The sequence below is a fragment of the Danio aesculapii genome, chromosome 11 (genome assembly GCF_903798145.1).
Source record: "Danio aesculapii chromosome 11, fDanAes4.1, whole genome shotgun sequence".
Lineage (NCBI taxonomy): Eukaryota > Metazoa > Chordata > Actinopteri > Cypriniformes > Danionidae > Danio > Danio aesculapii.
Window position 1 is genome coordinate 30,753,609 of NC_079445.1, and position 16,997 is coordinate 30,770,605.

Sequence of the window (16,997 nt, forward strand, 5' to 3'; positions counted from 1 at the left end):
GCCGAACACAAAGACATTTTGAAGAAAGCTGAAAACCTGTAACCATTGACTTCCATACAGGTATCTAGTGTGTGTGCCAGTACAGGTGTCTTAGAATTTAATTGATAACACCCTTTCCTTTGGCCCTCATGTTCAGCAACTAATGAAAAAATTAAAAGGAATTAAATTAAAAGAAATCTTGTCTTTCGGGCAGCACGGTGGCCTCACAGCAAGAACGTCACTGGTTTGAGCCTCGACTGGGTCAGTTAGCATTTCTGTGTGAAGTTTGCGTGTTCTCCCTGTGTTCGCGTGGGTTTCCTCTGGGTGCTCTGGTTTCCCTCACAACTCCAAAGACATGCGGTACAGGTGTATTGGGTAAGCTAAATTGTCCGTAGTGTATGAGTGTGAATGGAAGTGTATGGGTATTTCCCAGTGATGGGTTGCAGCTGGAAAGGCATCCACTGTGTAAAACGTGCTGGATATGTTGGTGGTTCATTGTTGTTGTCTGTTGGAAGGAATGCGTCAATAGAGCCGCCATTTTAGTACAGGGTAGCGCTTCCTTGAAATGAATGTGGGACCAAGGTGCAGTGGAGGACTGGCCATCCAGAGAAAGAGATATATTCACATATATATTCATGTATAATCAGGAGTTTCCCGGTGGTCAGTATGCAAGTATTTTATTTAATATCGAAAATTATAATTTTACATCACTTTTCTACATGGATAGACAAGTGACCGTACGGGCATTCCTGACAAAGAGCGTGTGCTTGTGTGCATAGAAATGTATTTTCCTCCCTCCCTGTTAAATTGGATTTAATCCATGTCCTGAAACACAATCCTGCTTTCACTTCTAATTCTAACAAAGGGAGCGATTCGTTTGTAAATGAATCTTCGTTATGAATGATTTACTTACTTAGCCAACAATAATACAAGTTTCTAGCACCACAGCATCTTGTTGTCATATTTATTTTTCACTGTTTGCTTATTTTATTCAACAAAACTAGCATAAGCCTAGTATTTAGTGCGACAACTTACGACTACTACTTTAGCTACTTTGCCTTATAGTCAGTGCAGTAAGAGACTGTATTATTTTCAATAATGTTTCCTGTTTAGCACAAAAGTTCGTACCATACAAAAACGATAAAAAATGTAATCTTACCTATAAATTGAGATGCCTCTGTGCTTTGTTTTCGTTGTTTGCTCGTTACTACACCCGTACACAGCACTAAAGTCCAGCATCTTCACATTGGCTTTAGTCTTGACTAGTGCAGTTGAATGACATTTGTCCTGGGAGCACTGTACAAATGTGGCGGCGCTATTGACACTCATGGTCCGTATGCAATATCTAATATATATATCTATGACTAAAGTAATCATTGGCGGGCACGCAGGCGTCCTCTCAGTAGTAAACAAACAGTGTGTCAGCATGTGCGTGATTTCGTGACCGCAAATATGTCATTACATTAAGACAGAAATGACATTTTTGGGAGATTTATACCTTAGAAATACAGTATGTGACACTTTTAACACCATATGGAGGTGTCCATGTTGCTGAGCAATGTATATAAGACAATGTGAAGACTTGTGTGACCACCTTTACGCTTCTCTCCTGATCATATAATTAATATAATTATTATAACTTAATATAATTAGCTGAAAGCAGAATTAAGATCGCATGTAAGATCAAATCGAGATCGCAATCTTTCAATCCATCGTGCAGCCCTAGTGCGTACTGGAATGGGAAAAAAGCTACTAAATATGCAGCACCTTTTGCATGGAATAACCTCCAAGCAAAGTTGCAGTTTAAAGAGTTGGTTTCACTACATGCTTTTAAAAAGATTTGAAATGATTTGGAGTTTGAAACATTGTCCTGTAGATGTTCTGAATAGATACAATAGAAAATACAAATACTATAAAAGTCAATGGTTACAGGTCTTTAAAATATATATTCTTTGTGTCCATCAAAAGAAACTCATAATGTATTGAAACAAGGAAATGTTGAGTAAATGATGACCCAATTAGAATTTTTTGGGTGAACTATCCCTTTAAGTATTTTCAGGTTAGCATTAGAGACATGAATCACTTTGTTCCTGAGTAGTGCTGTTTGCCTTTTAAGAGTACTTTATCCTGCCCAAAGTATTAGAATATGATTCCATCTCTGCCGGATTAACACCTTGTCCATAAATGCTCTGACATGCTTTAATCTGCAGCACGTTGGCACAGTTTGTCTCAGCGGTGCCAGGTAATCCTCCATCCACCAGCTGTTAGGGCTGCCAAGATAAATAGTTTGGCTGCGCCAGCTGCGGTGGGGTCACCTGCGAGTTTTCACTGACCAGCCTTGTAAACCTACATTTGCATTATGTAGAATGTCATTTATTCTGCATTTACTGTCATTCTTTTTATGTTTTTTTTTAATTGTATGAAGTTGAGTCATGCAAACAGAAAATCAGGGCAATTCACACCACGTCACTATACCAGACTACTAAAATATTTCAGTTTCTAACATAGAAAAGGGATCTTTGAAGGGCTGCATCTGTCAACATTTCTGTCAAAATAGAGCCTGATGGATGTGTGATATAGGGTGAATATACTGTACAATACAGTTTTAAAGTTTGGGGTCAGTCATTTATATATATATATATTAAAGGCGCTATATTTTATAAATGATTTTTGTTTATTTTTATTAATTCCTTAATAGGATGTGATGATTGTTTCATTCTGTGACACATGAAACACATGCTTATAATGCACAGGGTATAATGTAATGCATTGGTTTTATCATTCTGCCTTGTATTACTAATGTGACATAAAAAATAAGGGACCAATTCAAACTAGTCTTGCATGGCCAGATTGCGTACAAGTGTGGCGATTTGTAAAGTTAAGATTCCTGCTATTTTAACAATTAAATTATACTGCTTAATTGTGACTAGTTTTCACTTTACTCCTTAGACATTCTCCACAAAAAGTGAAGTAGCCATGTTTTGTTTAGTTTTTTTGGCGCGTTTGTTTAACAGTCGTTTAATACCATGTTTAAACCTTGGTTATTGTCGTAAAACCATGTTGAGCGTGTGTGGTGATCAAAGTTTAATGAGATAATCGTGGTATTTTTGTATTAATTGTAGTAAAATCATGGCTTATTTTCCTGGGGGCTGTTTTCCCGTTAAATAGCATCGTTAAGTATGTGTATTATATAACATCAGATATATTTTATAATCGAACTATTGCCACAGTATAATCTTAATTAGACCTACCTCATCTGCTGACATGATAACGCTGAATAACAGAGCTTTCTTGATGGCTTTCTCATCGCTTACTCGTTTCTTGCCTGTTTGTTTTGTTTCTGAGAGGAAAGCGCGCGCTCGGACAGTTATAATACACATTCATTTGCGTTCATGTTTTCGGCTGCAGTTCAGTAAATGACCACGGGTGTCGCTAAAAACAAAACTTTCTGAATCTACACAGCCTCATTAAAACATTCAGGAAGGATGCAATATATTGATCAAAAGTGACAGTAAATATAATAATACAGTTTCAAATGCATTCTGTTCTATTGAGTGTTCCATTTTAAAATACTAGATCATTTTATAGTAAATACTATAGTGTTTTTGAATGAGAGCGGAGATGAAAGTACCATTTTTAAAAGATAATGTTTTAGACAGAAATATATTTTTGCTGTGGTTGCTAACTCATAAGTGTGGTCTATCAATATGGGGTGGTATTTTGAACAAATATAGAACAACTTAAAAAATAATTTCACTTTAAACATGTTGCTCATTTGACCCCATCAGCAGGGAAAAAAGTAACAACAATATTTGCTAGATTTACTGGCTTAATCCTGTTAATTTTAAATATATCTGACTATGACCTTGTTAATGTTTACTAAAAACATATTTTGCAAAAAAAAAAAAAAATTAAACAGCATTTCCATTTTAAATTTCAGCTCCATCAAATGTTTCAAAAGCAATTCATCAATGCAAAATGTTAAATATTTTTTAAAAATGTGAATATTTTTATTAATATTTTTTATATTTATTATTATTGGCAATTTGCATTCACTTCATAAAACATCTGAATCAAAACACTGAAAACTCTTATGTGTAAATGAAAAATAAGGTTTGTCTATTAGCAGCGGGACATAAATAACAGAGTAACATTCATCCCCACAGAATGAACTTTTATGGATGATTTACTTTTAAACTGAAAAACTCAGAGACGTTCCTGGAGGCCCACCACCTCTGCACATTTTCCGAGTCTCCTTAGCCAAACACACCTGAATCAGATCATCAGCTTATTAGCAGACTGAAAGACCTGTAAAGGGTGTGACAGACAAAGGAAACATCCAAAACATGCCATGTTGGTGATCCTTTCGGAACATTGTTGAGAAACACGGCTGTAAATTGATCATTACTGTGATGCATGAAAAGAGAAACACAACTTGTAATAAGGAAAAAGTACCGCTCTAATAATTCACTTTCTGCATTTAAAAACTGAAGTTCAGACCTAACTGCCGGACACGGTCCCGAAATCAGCTGATATTTGGCAGCTTTATCGGGGGTTGCATGCTAAATGTGCTGTTATAGCCTGGAAAGCAAATGTTGCCAGGGCTTTAAGAAAATAGCTTTGTTACTTTCGTCCCACGTTACTTTCGTCCCCACTTCTCCTAATATATACTGTAGTGGTGTATTATAGTGCTGAAGTATTTAACACATGTTGCTAATGTAAGCTACAGTGGACTGTATTGTGAACTGATAAACTATAATAAATACTGGAGTATACTTTAGTTTTTACTACAGTTAACTGGGGTGTATAGTATAATATAACCTATATTGTAATAATTTCTATAACAATAGTTATTGCATTGCCACAGAAATTATAAAACTACCAAAACAGATTAATTTAAGTACTTTACTGTGGTGTGGTTCAAAACATTATGTATCTGCTATAAATTACTATAGTATTTTTTCATACTGCTCAGTTTTCAACTCTAGCATATTAACGATTTCTGAAGAATCATGTGAACCATTTTAGTGTATAAAATCACTATTTTTAAATAGAGTACAATAGATAACAGTTCATTCAGGTTGTCATAATTACATTATATTATGACATTGTTATATTATTATTATTATATACATTTACTGTATTTTTGATCAAATAAATGCGCCTTTTAAGAGCTTTTTCAAGAGCATTTATGAATCTTAAAGACCCCAAACTTTTGAACGGTAATGTAGGTGAAGTCAAGATGGTATTTTAGGAATGGCTAATATATTGGACTGTGTTTTTAATAAGCAGGGTTTTTGACTGCCTTAAATGTATGTGAAGGAGACTGTGAAGGTAATTTGCTTGTTTCTTGGTTCACTGCCATACCGAAGGATACCTGCAGGTACTGACAACTCATCTGTCATGGTTTAATAGCCATTGACAGCTTGTCTTATGTTGGCTTGAAGCATCTATCATCCAAAGAGGATGCCGTGAGCGTTCCAGTATCTGAGCTGTTGAATGCAGAGATATAAACATTCAGGTTCATCCCCAGAAGTGCACAGAAAAGATTAACCATTCGTTAGACATCTTCATATTTGCATATTCCTGTGGCTTAGCGATGACTAGAAGCTGTATCCAGTTAGAATGTATTTATCGCTTCTGTCAGTTTACCATTGGACAAATGTTGATGTCTGCATACGAATGTACTGTGAGAGACCCAGTGGTCAGATTGCATCTTTCATGATTATCAATCTTTTCTACTTCACGCATATTTCCATCTATAGCAGTTGTGCCAACTAAAGCCATTGTGAAGGCCAAAGGTTTACAATCTATCAGGAACAGAAGTTTTTTTCTGTCAGATGAGCATCTGTTTTGTCTATCGTTCTTTTTATTTTAGTAGAATGATGTCTGAATCTGTCATAGAATGTACTTGGATCTGTTTTTTGTTTTATTTAAATGTTAAGACTGTTCCTATTAGATGTTGAACTGTTTTGCTGAGTCTGTTTGAGTCCTGTTTACTGATTCAAGGTCTATTGTTGAATTGTGTCCTTGCTCTTTCTGCTTGACAGGATTGATATAAACAACATACTGGATTTGTTAAAAAAAATCAAACTGTTTTCCATTTAGACAACAGCCATCATTTAGGTTACTAGGAATCAGCTACAACCACAGAGAATCAGCATTTTTTCACAGCTTGCATGTTCGTTTATGACATAATTGGCTTTTAAATGTTGCTTTCAGTTACTTTTAGATTTAATTACACCTACAGAACGCATGTGGAACACAAGTGGAACACAGGTGGAACACAATTGGAACGCATGTGAAACACAAGTGGAACACATGTGGAATGCATATGGAACACAACTGGAATACTAGCGGTGGGTTTGGAACATTTCTGTGAAAGAAAATGTTATTATCACTTTTTCATATAAAAATGTTCCAGATTGTTGTGTTCCATGTCACATTTCCATATAAAAAATGTGTCCACATGTTCCACTTGTGATCCATTTGTGATTTTACCATGTGAATCTCTCATATTAATTCCACCCAGCAAAGAAAATGCTATGAGAGTCCACAATCGGGTGGATAGAACCTGCATCTATCCACCCGATTGAGTCTGTAATCTGAATGTTTTGCTTTTCCTTTAACATTTAGCTCAAACAAAATTACCACCACTCACTCAGCACTTTTGTCTATGTCTTTTGTGAAGACTATTTGTCTGTGTGTGTTCTCTTTAGGGTACAAGGGAGGGGGAAAGCACCCTAAACATTATTTGATTTAAGTCCAGGCATGTCTGAATTCAACAGCGTTTATAATGTATATTCTGCTGTAATTAATAACAATTAAATAATAATGTCTACCCAACTGCTGTATATTCTAGCTTGTATTATTTCATTGCAAACACCTGTCAGTGTACATGCATATTTGCTCAAGTAGCCTGAATGTAGCCTTAAACCACTTTCGACCATTAAATATCCTGGTTAATACCATTAAATAACTAAAAATATATATATTGGTCATCATTCATAATATCTTCACGCACAAAAAAGGACATAAATAATACAAAGATTTCATAGTAGCATTGATTACAAAAATAAATCCTCAAAAAGAATGAAACAGACAAAAGAAACCAGCCTTCATTTCTGTTCTCCATCAAACGGCATATTGTATCTAGCAATGTGCATCAACAGATTGCCTGGGAAGTTGAATTGAGTTAATTGCATGCAATGAACCATTAAGTGGGTCACAGAAGGTGATCGTCCGGCTTTATAATCTGCGATCATTTGGCTATTTCTCTCTTTTTTTAACAGACAACAGTCGGACTGGGATGTGAACAATTTCAAAACTAGCTTTCTGCAGTAAAGGGAGGAGCTTTGAGATAAAGGGCATTAGATAAGGCCATTAGGGCTCTGTGGATTACAGTAATCCAGCCCCTTTAACATCAGTGCGGTGGTCCACCACTCGAAAAATAAACATCATGGAGTACAGACTGCAGAACACGGTACTGTTAGCCATCCTGCTGGTGTCTCAAGGTATGTGCTGTTGAGTATTTTCACTACATTTGCAGTAATTAATAAAAAAGTGGATTAAATTTTTAAAAAGTATGTAATTATAAATATTTTGTAAAAAAAATGTTTTTATGCATTTAAATAATCTGCATTTAAATCGTGTCAATTAAAATAATAAATAATAATAATAATATTTTTTTACTCTCCAACATTTTCCATAGGTTTTCTTGGTCTGCAGGCACAAACGGTAATTAAAACATTTGATATTGATATTAAAAGTAATTAAACAACAATCATTTTTATAATACCAATGTGTGTTCAGGATGGCGAAAGCAACGATACATGGGCTGGAAAATCCTGCAAATGTGATTGCGATGATTCCTCCAGCAAGATGCTTTCCAAGGGTTCATCAAGTTGGCCACAGGAGATGGGCTGCATGCCAGGTACAAAAGAGAAAAACACTAAAATGTTGAAGAAAATCTGCTATTCATGTCATGACAATGTGTTTTTAGACTTTTATCATTGGTTTCTGATTTTGCTCTCAGCTCTGCTACTATCAAGTGTTTTAAATCAGAACGTGTCAAGCAAATGTATCATTTATTAATTATTAATTCATTAAATAGTAACTGTTTTAATTGGCTTAGGGTGAATTTTAAATCAATTCCCATTGAAATCTGAATGAAGCTTTGCACTGTTAAAAAAAAATAAAGCTTTCTATTGGCATTGATGATTCTATGAAAAACCTGTAACCTCCACAAATGGAGGATGCTTAAAAATATGTTTTTAGAAAATGGTTCTTTTTCAGTGAAAGGTTCTTTGTGGAACCCATAATGGTTCTCAACGGACTCACTATAAAAATCCCCTTTTTATTTTTAAGAGTGTTCGCTCTTTGGGAATTGAGATGGATGGATTAGTTAGCAGTAGCTGGTGCCCTTCGGAAACAGAAGGCAGGGCATGTGTGAATGAGCTGGCTCCCGGACAAGCCTCCACCTGCAGTGGCACAGAAAGTCATTAATCATTTGGTTGCAGCGTCACCTGGGCCATGTGCGCCATCACCGTATCCCATTGGCACACCACCACAGGGCAGACATGCTCCATTAACACAGAGCAGCTCGTGTTCAGAGTCCTCCGACGAGACTGATGTGTTACAATTAAATGATAAGGAAAGTTGAGAAAGATGGAACAAATCAGCATGCAGGTTGGTAATCTCATTATGTGGAGATGTTAAGATTACCAAGAATTACCAAGACTACCAAGATTACTCAGAATTGGCAAGATTAACAAGAATAGGACCTGTCAGTCAAACTATTGAAAGCAGGGCACGGACAGGTCAGAGTGGCACTGGCTTATGACCTCAGGACAGAACTTTACAATTGACATTATTTGTTTACGTTTTAAGCTAAGGAAAATTTATATTGAGATTTGTGTTTATAGGCCTATTATTGGTTATCTGCTATTAATGAGATTAAAAAAGGAGTAAGAAAAATAGTTTAAAAATGTTGGAAACCTGAAATTTCATTTAAGCTAAAAATGTATATAAAGATTTGTATTCATTAGCCTGGATATCGGTTATCGGTTTCCAAATATAATGACTTATCGCTTAACAATATCATACAAATTTATATGTTGGTGGAAGTTAATTTCAAGATTTGTGTTTACATGGCTCTTATATGTTATCTGCTTCCAGATATAATGAGATTAAAAATCTGTTTAAAAAAATGTTTAAAAATGTTGGAAACCAGCAATTTCGTTTAAGTGAAAATTCATATAAAGATTGTATTGTATTCATTAGCCTAGATATCGGTTATCGGTTTCCAAATATAATGACTTATCGGTTAACAATATCACCCAAATTTACATACTGGTGGAAGTTAATATCAAGATTTGTGTTTTGATTGTATGCCTAAATATTGGTTATCTGCTTCTTCACAAAAAAGAGTTAATGGTACAACAGTAAAAAAAATATATTATCTCTTAGCCTACATATCGGTTATTGACTTCCAAATATAACAAATAGACATTTATTAGTTAATGGTATAACCTAAATTTCAATATTGGTGATAAAAATTTGACCTAGATGTCAGTTATTGGCTTTTAAATATAAAAAATAATTGCTAATAACTAAACATATTCATAGGTCTAATTATTGCTTTATATAATGATTATCAGAGTATCAAAATTTCCATATCGATACATACCTAATCCAAAAGATGACGTAAAACATGGCATCATGGCAGCCCAATAAGATCATTTTTGTCCTTTTGTTTAAAAAACAGCATGTAATATCCCTCTATAAGGATTACACTATAGGTCTGTGTGCTGTGTGCTGTCAATTATGCATGTATTCTGCTGATAAAGTCCTTTTTCACGTTTTATTTTCAGTTATGGCAAAAACAAATCCAGCTTAAACTGTTAAGCGTTCTCTCTTTCAGCCAAAAATGCTAATGCAGCTTTAATATGTGCATTTTTATCTCATTTACTTTAAAGCTATGTATGTTAGGTTACAAGTACGCCACTATGAAATTACTGACCTTGCTACTAATTAGTGTGTCGACACCCTTAAAAACAGAAATTTAACTCAGGATACATGTGTTTTATTTTCTTTTAATTTCATTTAAAGTACTACGCGAAGTTGGCATGTCAAAAAGAGCATCCTAAATCCTTGATAAGAGGGACTGTTATGTAAAAACACTGATGTGGAACTGAAGCTTTAGTGTGGAACGTGACCATCTGCCAGCCTAAAGTCTTAATGGATGTTGATCTTTCGGTATGGGGAACTAAAGCTTTTGGGATTGAAAAAAGTCACAAGCAGCAGAAGAGCGGAAGCATGGATTTATAGAGCCGGCAGATTAACGCTTTGTCCATTTCTCTTTAACACAGCGGGACAAAGAAATCTCTCTGATCGCGTGACTAATGTTTTATTAAGCCTCCTGTCAGATCCGTCGGACATCCTGCGAGCTTTTTTTGAAAAAATTTTGGCAATTCATAGCTGATTTTGGAGTTAGAAATCCTGAACTGAGCTGATGCATATTCATATTTCCAATTTTTAAAATATCGACAAAGTTTAAATATATGGGTGTTTTTAATCACTATTGTGTCAACAACAACAAAAAAATCTGCTTAAGCATTTTGGCCATTGTCGTAACAATAGCATTTTGGGAGCCTGAACATGCAAACTTGATAACATGCTAGTTTTTGAAACCTTTATTGTCTCTCATGAAACCACAAATGTGAAATTGTGAAAATGGTGACATCATGAGTGTTTTGCATGCTAAAGTTCATGTAAACCAGAAGTTACAGACCCTCTTATTTCAGTATGTTGATGTACTTCCAACTGAAGTTGAATATTGAGTAAGGGGCAAGGCTTTCTTTTTGTGCATCATTCCCTCATAGCAAACTAATGGTAAGAGGGGTGTGGTTAAGAATACTGTACCTGATTCTTTTAAACTGACTTCAACAGAGAAGGATCGCCACTGTGTGGAAGCAAATGGTCAGACTTTGAAGATTACAAAAGTTTTTTTTTTTTACAGTGGATTAACTTGCAGGTATTAATTGTTTACCTAAAGATAATCAGTAGCTATGTTTCCATTCAATGATGTGAATTAAATTTATGAGTAAAAGACGTGCGAATAAAGCAGCGTTTCCATCCAATCTCTGCAGACACAGGATGTCAACATGACGTCATGTTGACGTTTTGCCCCAACGTACCCCAGCGTCATGGCGAAATTGGATTTTGTTTGGAAATGAAAATCAGGTTGACGTCAGAACCCAATGTCAGGCTGACGTCAATGTCCAATGTCCAACTTAAAATCAACCAAATATCAACGTCATGTTACACCTTGACGTTGTGTGGACGTTACCACCATGACATCTATCAGACATTGGATTTTGGTCACTTTCCAACACAACCTAAAATCAACCAAATATCAATGTAATTTGACCGCGTTATTGGATCAAAATAACATTGTTATTAGACGCAGGCTAGACATTGAAGTTTGGTCACCTGACATCATGACCTAAATCTAACCTAATATTAACGTCTTATGATGTTGTGTGCCTGCTGGGATGAGTCAAAGAGAACAAAATCGTAACTTCTTGATTAACTGGTGCCAAATATCAAAAGTAGCAATTTAATTTATTAAGGTATAAAAACCTGTGTGAATCTTTTCCTTATTTGATAAATTACTTGCACCTCAGAAGACTATGAAATACTTTGCCGACATGCAATAAGCCTATGGCAGCGTTTGAAGGCATCAGACGTCAAGCACAGACGCTCTTGACAGTTCTGAAGGTAGTTAATAATATAATAACACTAACACTGAAACGGTTAAGAATGTTTTCTTTCTTTTTAGAATGACCAAAACAACATTTTAGATGTTTTACAATGTGCTTAGCCTGCTGGTTTGTTCATTTACACACATTTTTATCATCACATGATCTCTTATAACAAAATCACATGACTTTTTTATTAATGCGCATACTGGAATTTGTTCGGTAAACGTGTTTCCATCGTAGTTTATGCGCATCTTTTCTTATCGAATAAAAAGTTTATCCTATTAAGTTGTGCGCATACATTTTTTATGAGCATTTTCAAAATTGATGCGCACGTTGGCGTTTACATTAAACTTTTTTGCAGATATCCAAAATTTGCATTAAAACAGGTGGATGGAAACATAGATAATGTGTGCTAGCTAAATAATGATTCTAAATTTTGATTTCACTCACTCTTTGTGTACAGGATGTGTCAGTACCTGAGAACTGAATCAGGAATTTGTTGAAATGTGCTCAAACACGTAGTATTTCTTTACAAACTAGCATCGCCATCTACTGGTCTGGTATGCATAATACAGTGATTTTAATCATTTTCGCTGAGCCGAATTGCTTTGATAAGTTTTAAGTACATTGTTATCATGTAATATATCATAGTATATTGTGTATCTTCAATTTTCTATCCAGAGTGTCCCTACCATAAACCTCTGGGTTTTGAGGCAGGATCTATATCTTCAGATCAGATCAGCTGCTCTAATGAAGACCAGTACACAGGCTGGTTCTCCTCCTGGACGCCAAACAGGGCAAGACTAAACAGCCAAGGATTTGGGTGAGTTTTTAATATACTGTTTAGCATAGATTAGTTTGTAATATATAGCATAATTATTATATATTTATTTATTCATGAACTAAGTTTTCTTCGGCTTGGTCCCTATATTCATCAGGGGTCGCCACTTATCCAGCATATGTTTTAAACAGTGGATGCCCTTCCAGCTACAACCCAGTACTGGGAAACAACCATACACACTCATTCACACACATGCACTACAGCCAATTGATTTATTTAATTCACTTATAGCGCATGTCTTTGTACCTTGGGGAAACCGGAGCACCCAGAGGAAACCCACGTGAACATGGGAAGAACACGCAAACTCCACACAGAAATGACAACTGACCCAGCCAGGGCTCGAACTAGTGACCTTCTTGCTGTGAGACAACAGTGCTAACCACTGAGCCACCTTATATATTTATATATTTCGTTAAAGTGATTTTTTTTTTTGGTAGAAGTATTTCTTCCTCTATATAAGAGTAATATAAATTAGTAGAATCAACCAAGAAAATCACATTTTCAGTATACTTTTAAAAGTATGAAGATTTCAGACTTCAAAAACATTTAAACAACTGTTTGAATGCTTTTGCTCCTATTAAAACCAAATCCTATCCAATGATTTTCGGGATTTTGATCTTCCAGAGATCTTGACTGTGGGTTCTGTGAATTTGTGTATGTTCCCCCCTAGATGTGCCTGGCTGTCCAAGTTCCAGGATACCAGCCAGTGGCTTCAGATTGACCTGAAGGAGGTGAAAGTGGTTTCTGGAATCCTGTCCCAGGGCCGCTGTGACTCTGATGAGTGGGTTACCAAGTACACTATGCAGTACCGCATTAATGACAGTCTCAACTGGATCTACTACAAAGACCAAACTGGAAACAACAGGGTAAGAAGACAAATAGCCTGTCTTGGAAAATCACAAGTTATACTGTAGGTTATCGACTAATAGGCTTCCGCATATAAAGCATTATTGTCTATTAATATTGAGCTAAATTTCTATATATTTGTTATCAGTTTCCAAATATATCAGCTTCTAGATATAAATTTCCATATCGGTTTATTCCTCTTTAAAATGATTATGGAAAACAATGATATCATAATCGCAACACAAATAGATCAGATGGTATTTTCACCATAATTATTAATTCAATTATTTTCCTTCGGCTTAATTACTTTATTTATTAGGGATCGCCATAGCAGAATGAACCACCAACTTATCCAGCATATGTTTACACAGCGGATGCCCTTCCAGCTGCAACCCTGTACTGGGAAACACTCATTCACACACATACACTATGGCCAATTTAGTTTATTCAATACACCTATAGCTCATGTCTGTGAACACACAGAAATGCCAACTGACCCAGTAGGGACTCGAACCAGTAACCTTCTTGGTGTGAGGAGACAGTGCTAACCACTGAGCCACCGTGTCACCCACCAAAATTATTTGCAACGTTATTTTTATCTTTAAATTACTTGAAACATCAATTACTCGCCATTTTCTTGTTCCAAGCGACTTTATTTACAGGTTGAACAGACAAGAAGATATTTAGAAGAAAATTGTAACCATTGAGCTGCATAGTATTTTTTTTTCTACTATGGAAGTCTATTATGATTCCAGGTTTTAGTTTTCTTCATAAAATCTTCCTTAGTGTATTGAATTGAATAAAGAACTCACTCAAGGGTGAGTAATGACTATCCATTTAAAATACTTTCTACATAACACTTGTAAATTTAATTTGATGTGCAAAATGGGACAGCTCATCTCAGACCCACTCTGAAGTTGGCATTGATGTATCTTATTGTAATTGTTTTTCCTCAGGTGTTCTATGGGAACTCCGACCGCTCTTCCACAGTCCAGAACCTGCTGCGTCCACCAATCGTAGCACGCTACATCCGTATCCTCCCTCTTGGCTGGCACACTCGCATCGCCATGCGCTTGGAGCTGCTGCTTTGCATGAATAAATGCGCCTGATCTAGCTAATAAGCAAAGCCATTCCCAACTATTTCCTTTACACCATCCATTTCTTCTATCACAACATGCCAAAGTGAATATCACTGGCCAATCTGTTTTATTTATCATCTGGTATGGATATCGTTTGCTTTTTATTTTATTTATGTGTTTTATTTAACATTCTGCATCTAACTCGTTGATTATTTGATTATTCACATAATTTTCTTTCATTTCCTGGGAATTATTGTTAGAATATGTTATGGGTAAATTACTTTATGCTTTCTTTTTTTCACGTCATGTCATGTTTTTTTATATATATATATATATATATATAAAAGAAGTATTGCTTTGGCAAATCAGTTATGTTTACATCCATTGCATGCTGAAGCCATATTATTAAACCAGATATTCAATCTGGATAGAAATGGGGAGATCCACTGGAGTTGAACTCAGTGTTGTGTTACTGTTTTTCTGATGTGGTTTGTGAGTGTTTTTGCTTGTTTGATTCCCACTGACCAATTCCTTTTTATATTCATTATGAGCCTGTACTGTTAAACTGTGTTTGTGGCTTACCTGAGAAACAACACACTTGAATAAAGGAAATCTTTCTCCATATTTTCTGATTTATTCAGCCTGGATCCAATTTTACTCTGTAATTTGGACAACAGATAAATGCACATAATTAAAACAATTATAATAATAACATTAAAATATGTTTACATTTTATATAAAACATTTTATTAGGGGTGTCACGGTGGTGCAGTGGGAAGCACGATCACCTCACAGCAAGAAGGTCACTGGTTCAAGCCTCAGCTGGGTCAGTTGGCATTTCTGTGTTTGCATGTTCTCCCGTGTTTGCATGGGTTTCCTCCGGGTGCTCTGGTTTCCCCCACAGTCCAAAGACATGTGTAATAGGTGAACTGAATAAACTAGAATTGATGTGTGTGAATAAGTGTGTATGGATGTTTCCCCGTGATGGGTTGCAGCTGGAAGGGCATCTGCTGCGTAAAACATATGCTGGATGGTTTGGCGGTTCATTCCGCTGTGGCGACCCCAGATTAATAAAGGGACTAAGCCGAAAAGAAAATGAATGAATGAATGACATTTTATTAGAGCAGGTTCATATATCTATACATTAATAAATAAATAAATATGAACATTTATTTTTAGCTAGTTGCCAAAAATCTTTACTTTAGTTCTAACTTCTAAACTAAAACTAAAATAAAGCTTAATGACAAGTGAAATTATTATAAAACTAACAAAATGAAGTTTAATAATAATATGATATTGAAAACCACAGGTCCACAATTATAGTGACAAATAAATTATTTTTTAACATAACTATTTTGATGGAATTAGTCTGACAAATGTTGAGAAAGTTTTCTGAAAGTTTTAAGACTGAAAGAGCTTAAGATAAACGTAAATATGTACTCTAAATTAATAAATTCCTAATCTAAGCGAGTGCGCATGCGCTCCAAATCATCTTAAGCCATGCACCTGCTTGTTGACCAGGTGAATTGATTGCATGTGCTATAAATTGTATCCTCTGTTCAGCAGCAGTTGTTGTTTCCTCACTTTTCTGTCCACCATGAAAGCTCCTGGTCTTAAAGGCAAGCGCTGCACGGCATCTCGAAGCGCCATATCAAAAAACAGAGGACACGCTTCATTGATCTACACGGCCAGACAACAGGTGTGTTTTGGGTTCACAAAAGGGAGTTTTAAAAAGTATACAGATATTTATACACGCAACTGAATTGAATGTACAGGTGAATCCGATGGCAGAGAGGCGCGTCCATGAGCCCAGGGGTTTGAGCAGATATTTGCTGCAAAGAGTGGGGTCCGAGGCCGCGCGGCTCTCCTGTTTTAGCCGCCGCAGGAGCGTCACGCAGAGGGAGATCTTGCAGGCCTGGAGCCAACTGAGAAGCCGCCGCGGGAATACAGCTGCACTGGCTGGAGCTTGAGTCTGTCGTTTTTAAACAATCTTTTTAAGTGTATATAACTATTTTAAATGCATGTTAATATTTATTTGTTGCAATAAAGCCCTTTTGCTAAACTGGTCTCTTCCTGAAGCATGGTAGTTTAACTTCCCCTCCCTCAGGCGAAGCTAGCTCTGGACACGTTCAGTCAGTTAGTAGAGCGAAGAGAGGTTTTGACATTAGAAACATAACTCAACTACAGATTTATTCATTTTTCTATTTTTTTTATTTATTTTTTATAAAAGCCTCTTTGTCTTTTTGGTTAAAGTGTCTCATTGTGGTGAGAGGAATAAAATGATTTGGTAAGTTTCAATGGTAAGACTTGAAATACAAACATGTCACAAGCACATTGTTCAGCGGTGTGTAATGTAAGGCCTGTAGTCAACATGATAATTATTTTTTTTTTTTCCCTTCTCTCAAAGTTGGACTTTCTTGCAATTATTTGCCTAATTTTCTATTGCGCTGACATTTTAAGCATTCTGAGTAAGCTTGTCGCCTGATT

At 35.8% G+C, this 16,997-nt stretch overlaps 1 protein-coding gene across 1 annotated transcript; it reads left to right on the top strand.

Moving 5' to 3' along the window:
* The first annotated feature begins 7,438 nt into the window (after nt 1–7,438).
* rs1a (retinoschisin 1a) lies at nt 7,439–14,644 on the top strand. The gene is made up of 6 exons (XM_056468749.1): nt 7,439–7,493; nt 7,691–7,716; nt 7,792–7,912; nt 12,426–12,567; nt 13,256–13,451; nt 14,388–14,644. Exons 1-6 carry the CDS (start codon nt 7,439–7,441, stop codon nt 14,538–14,540), a joined length of 693 nt encoding a protein of 230 aa, XP_056324724.1. The 3' UTR covers nt 14,541–14,644.
* The last annotated feature ends 2,353 nt before the right edge of the window (nt 14,645–16,997 follow it).

Bases quoted from the DNA above. Each gene is read 5' to 3' on its own strand.
- rs1a (XM_056468749.1), top strand. From the start codon at position 7,439: ATGGAGTACAGACTGCAGAACACGGTACTGTTAGCCATCCTGCTGGTG. The intron at 7,494-7,690 runs GTATGTGCTGTT...CATTTTCCATAG, and splicing joins CATCCTGCTGGTGTCTCAAG to GTTTTCTTGGTCTGCAGGCA. The intron at 7,913-12,425 runs GTACAAAAGAGA...TTTTCTATCCAG, and splicing joins GGAGATGGGCTGCATGCCAG to AGTGTCCCTACCATAAACCT.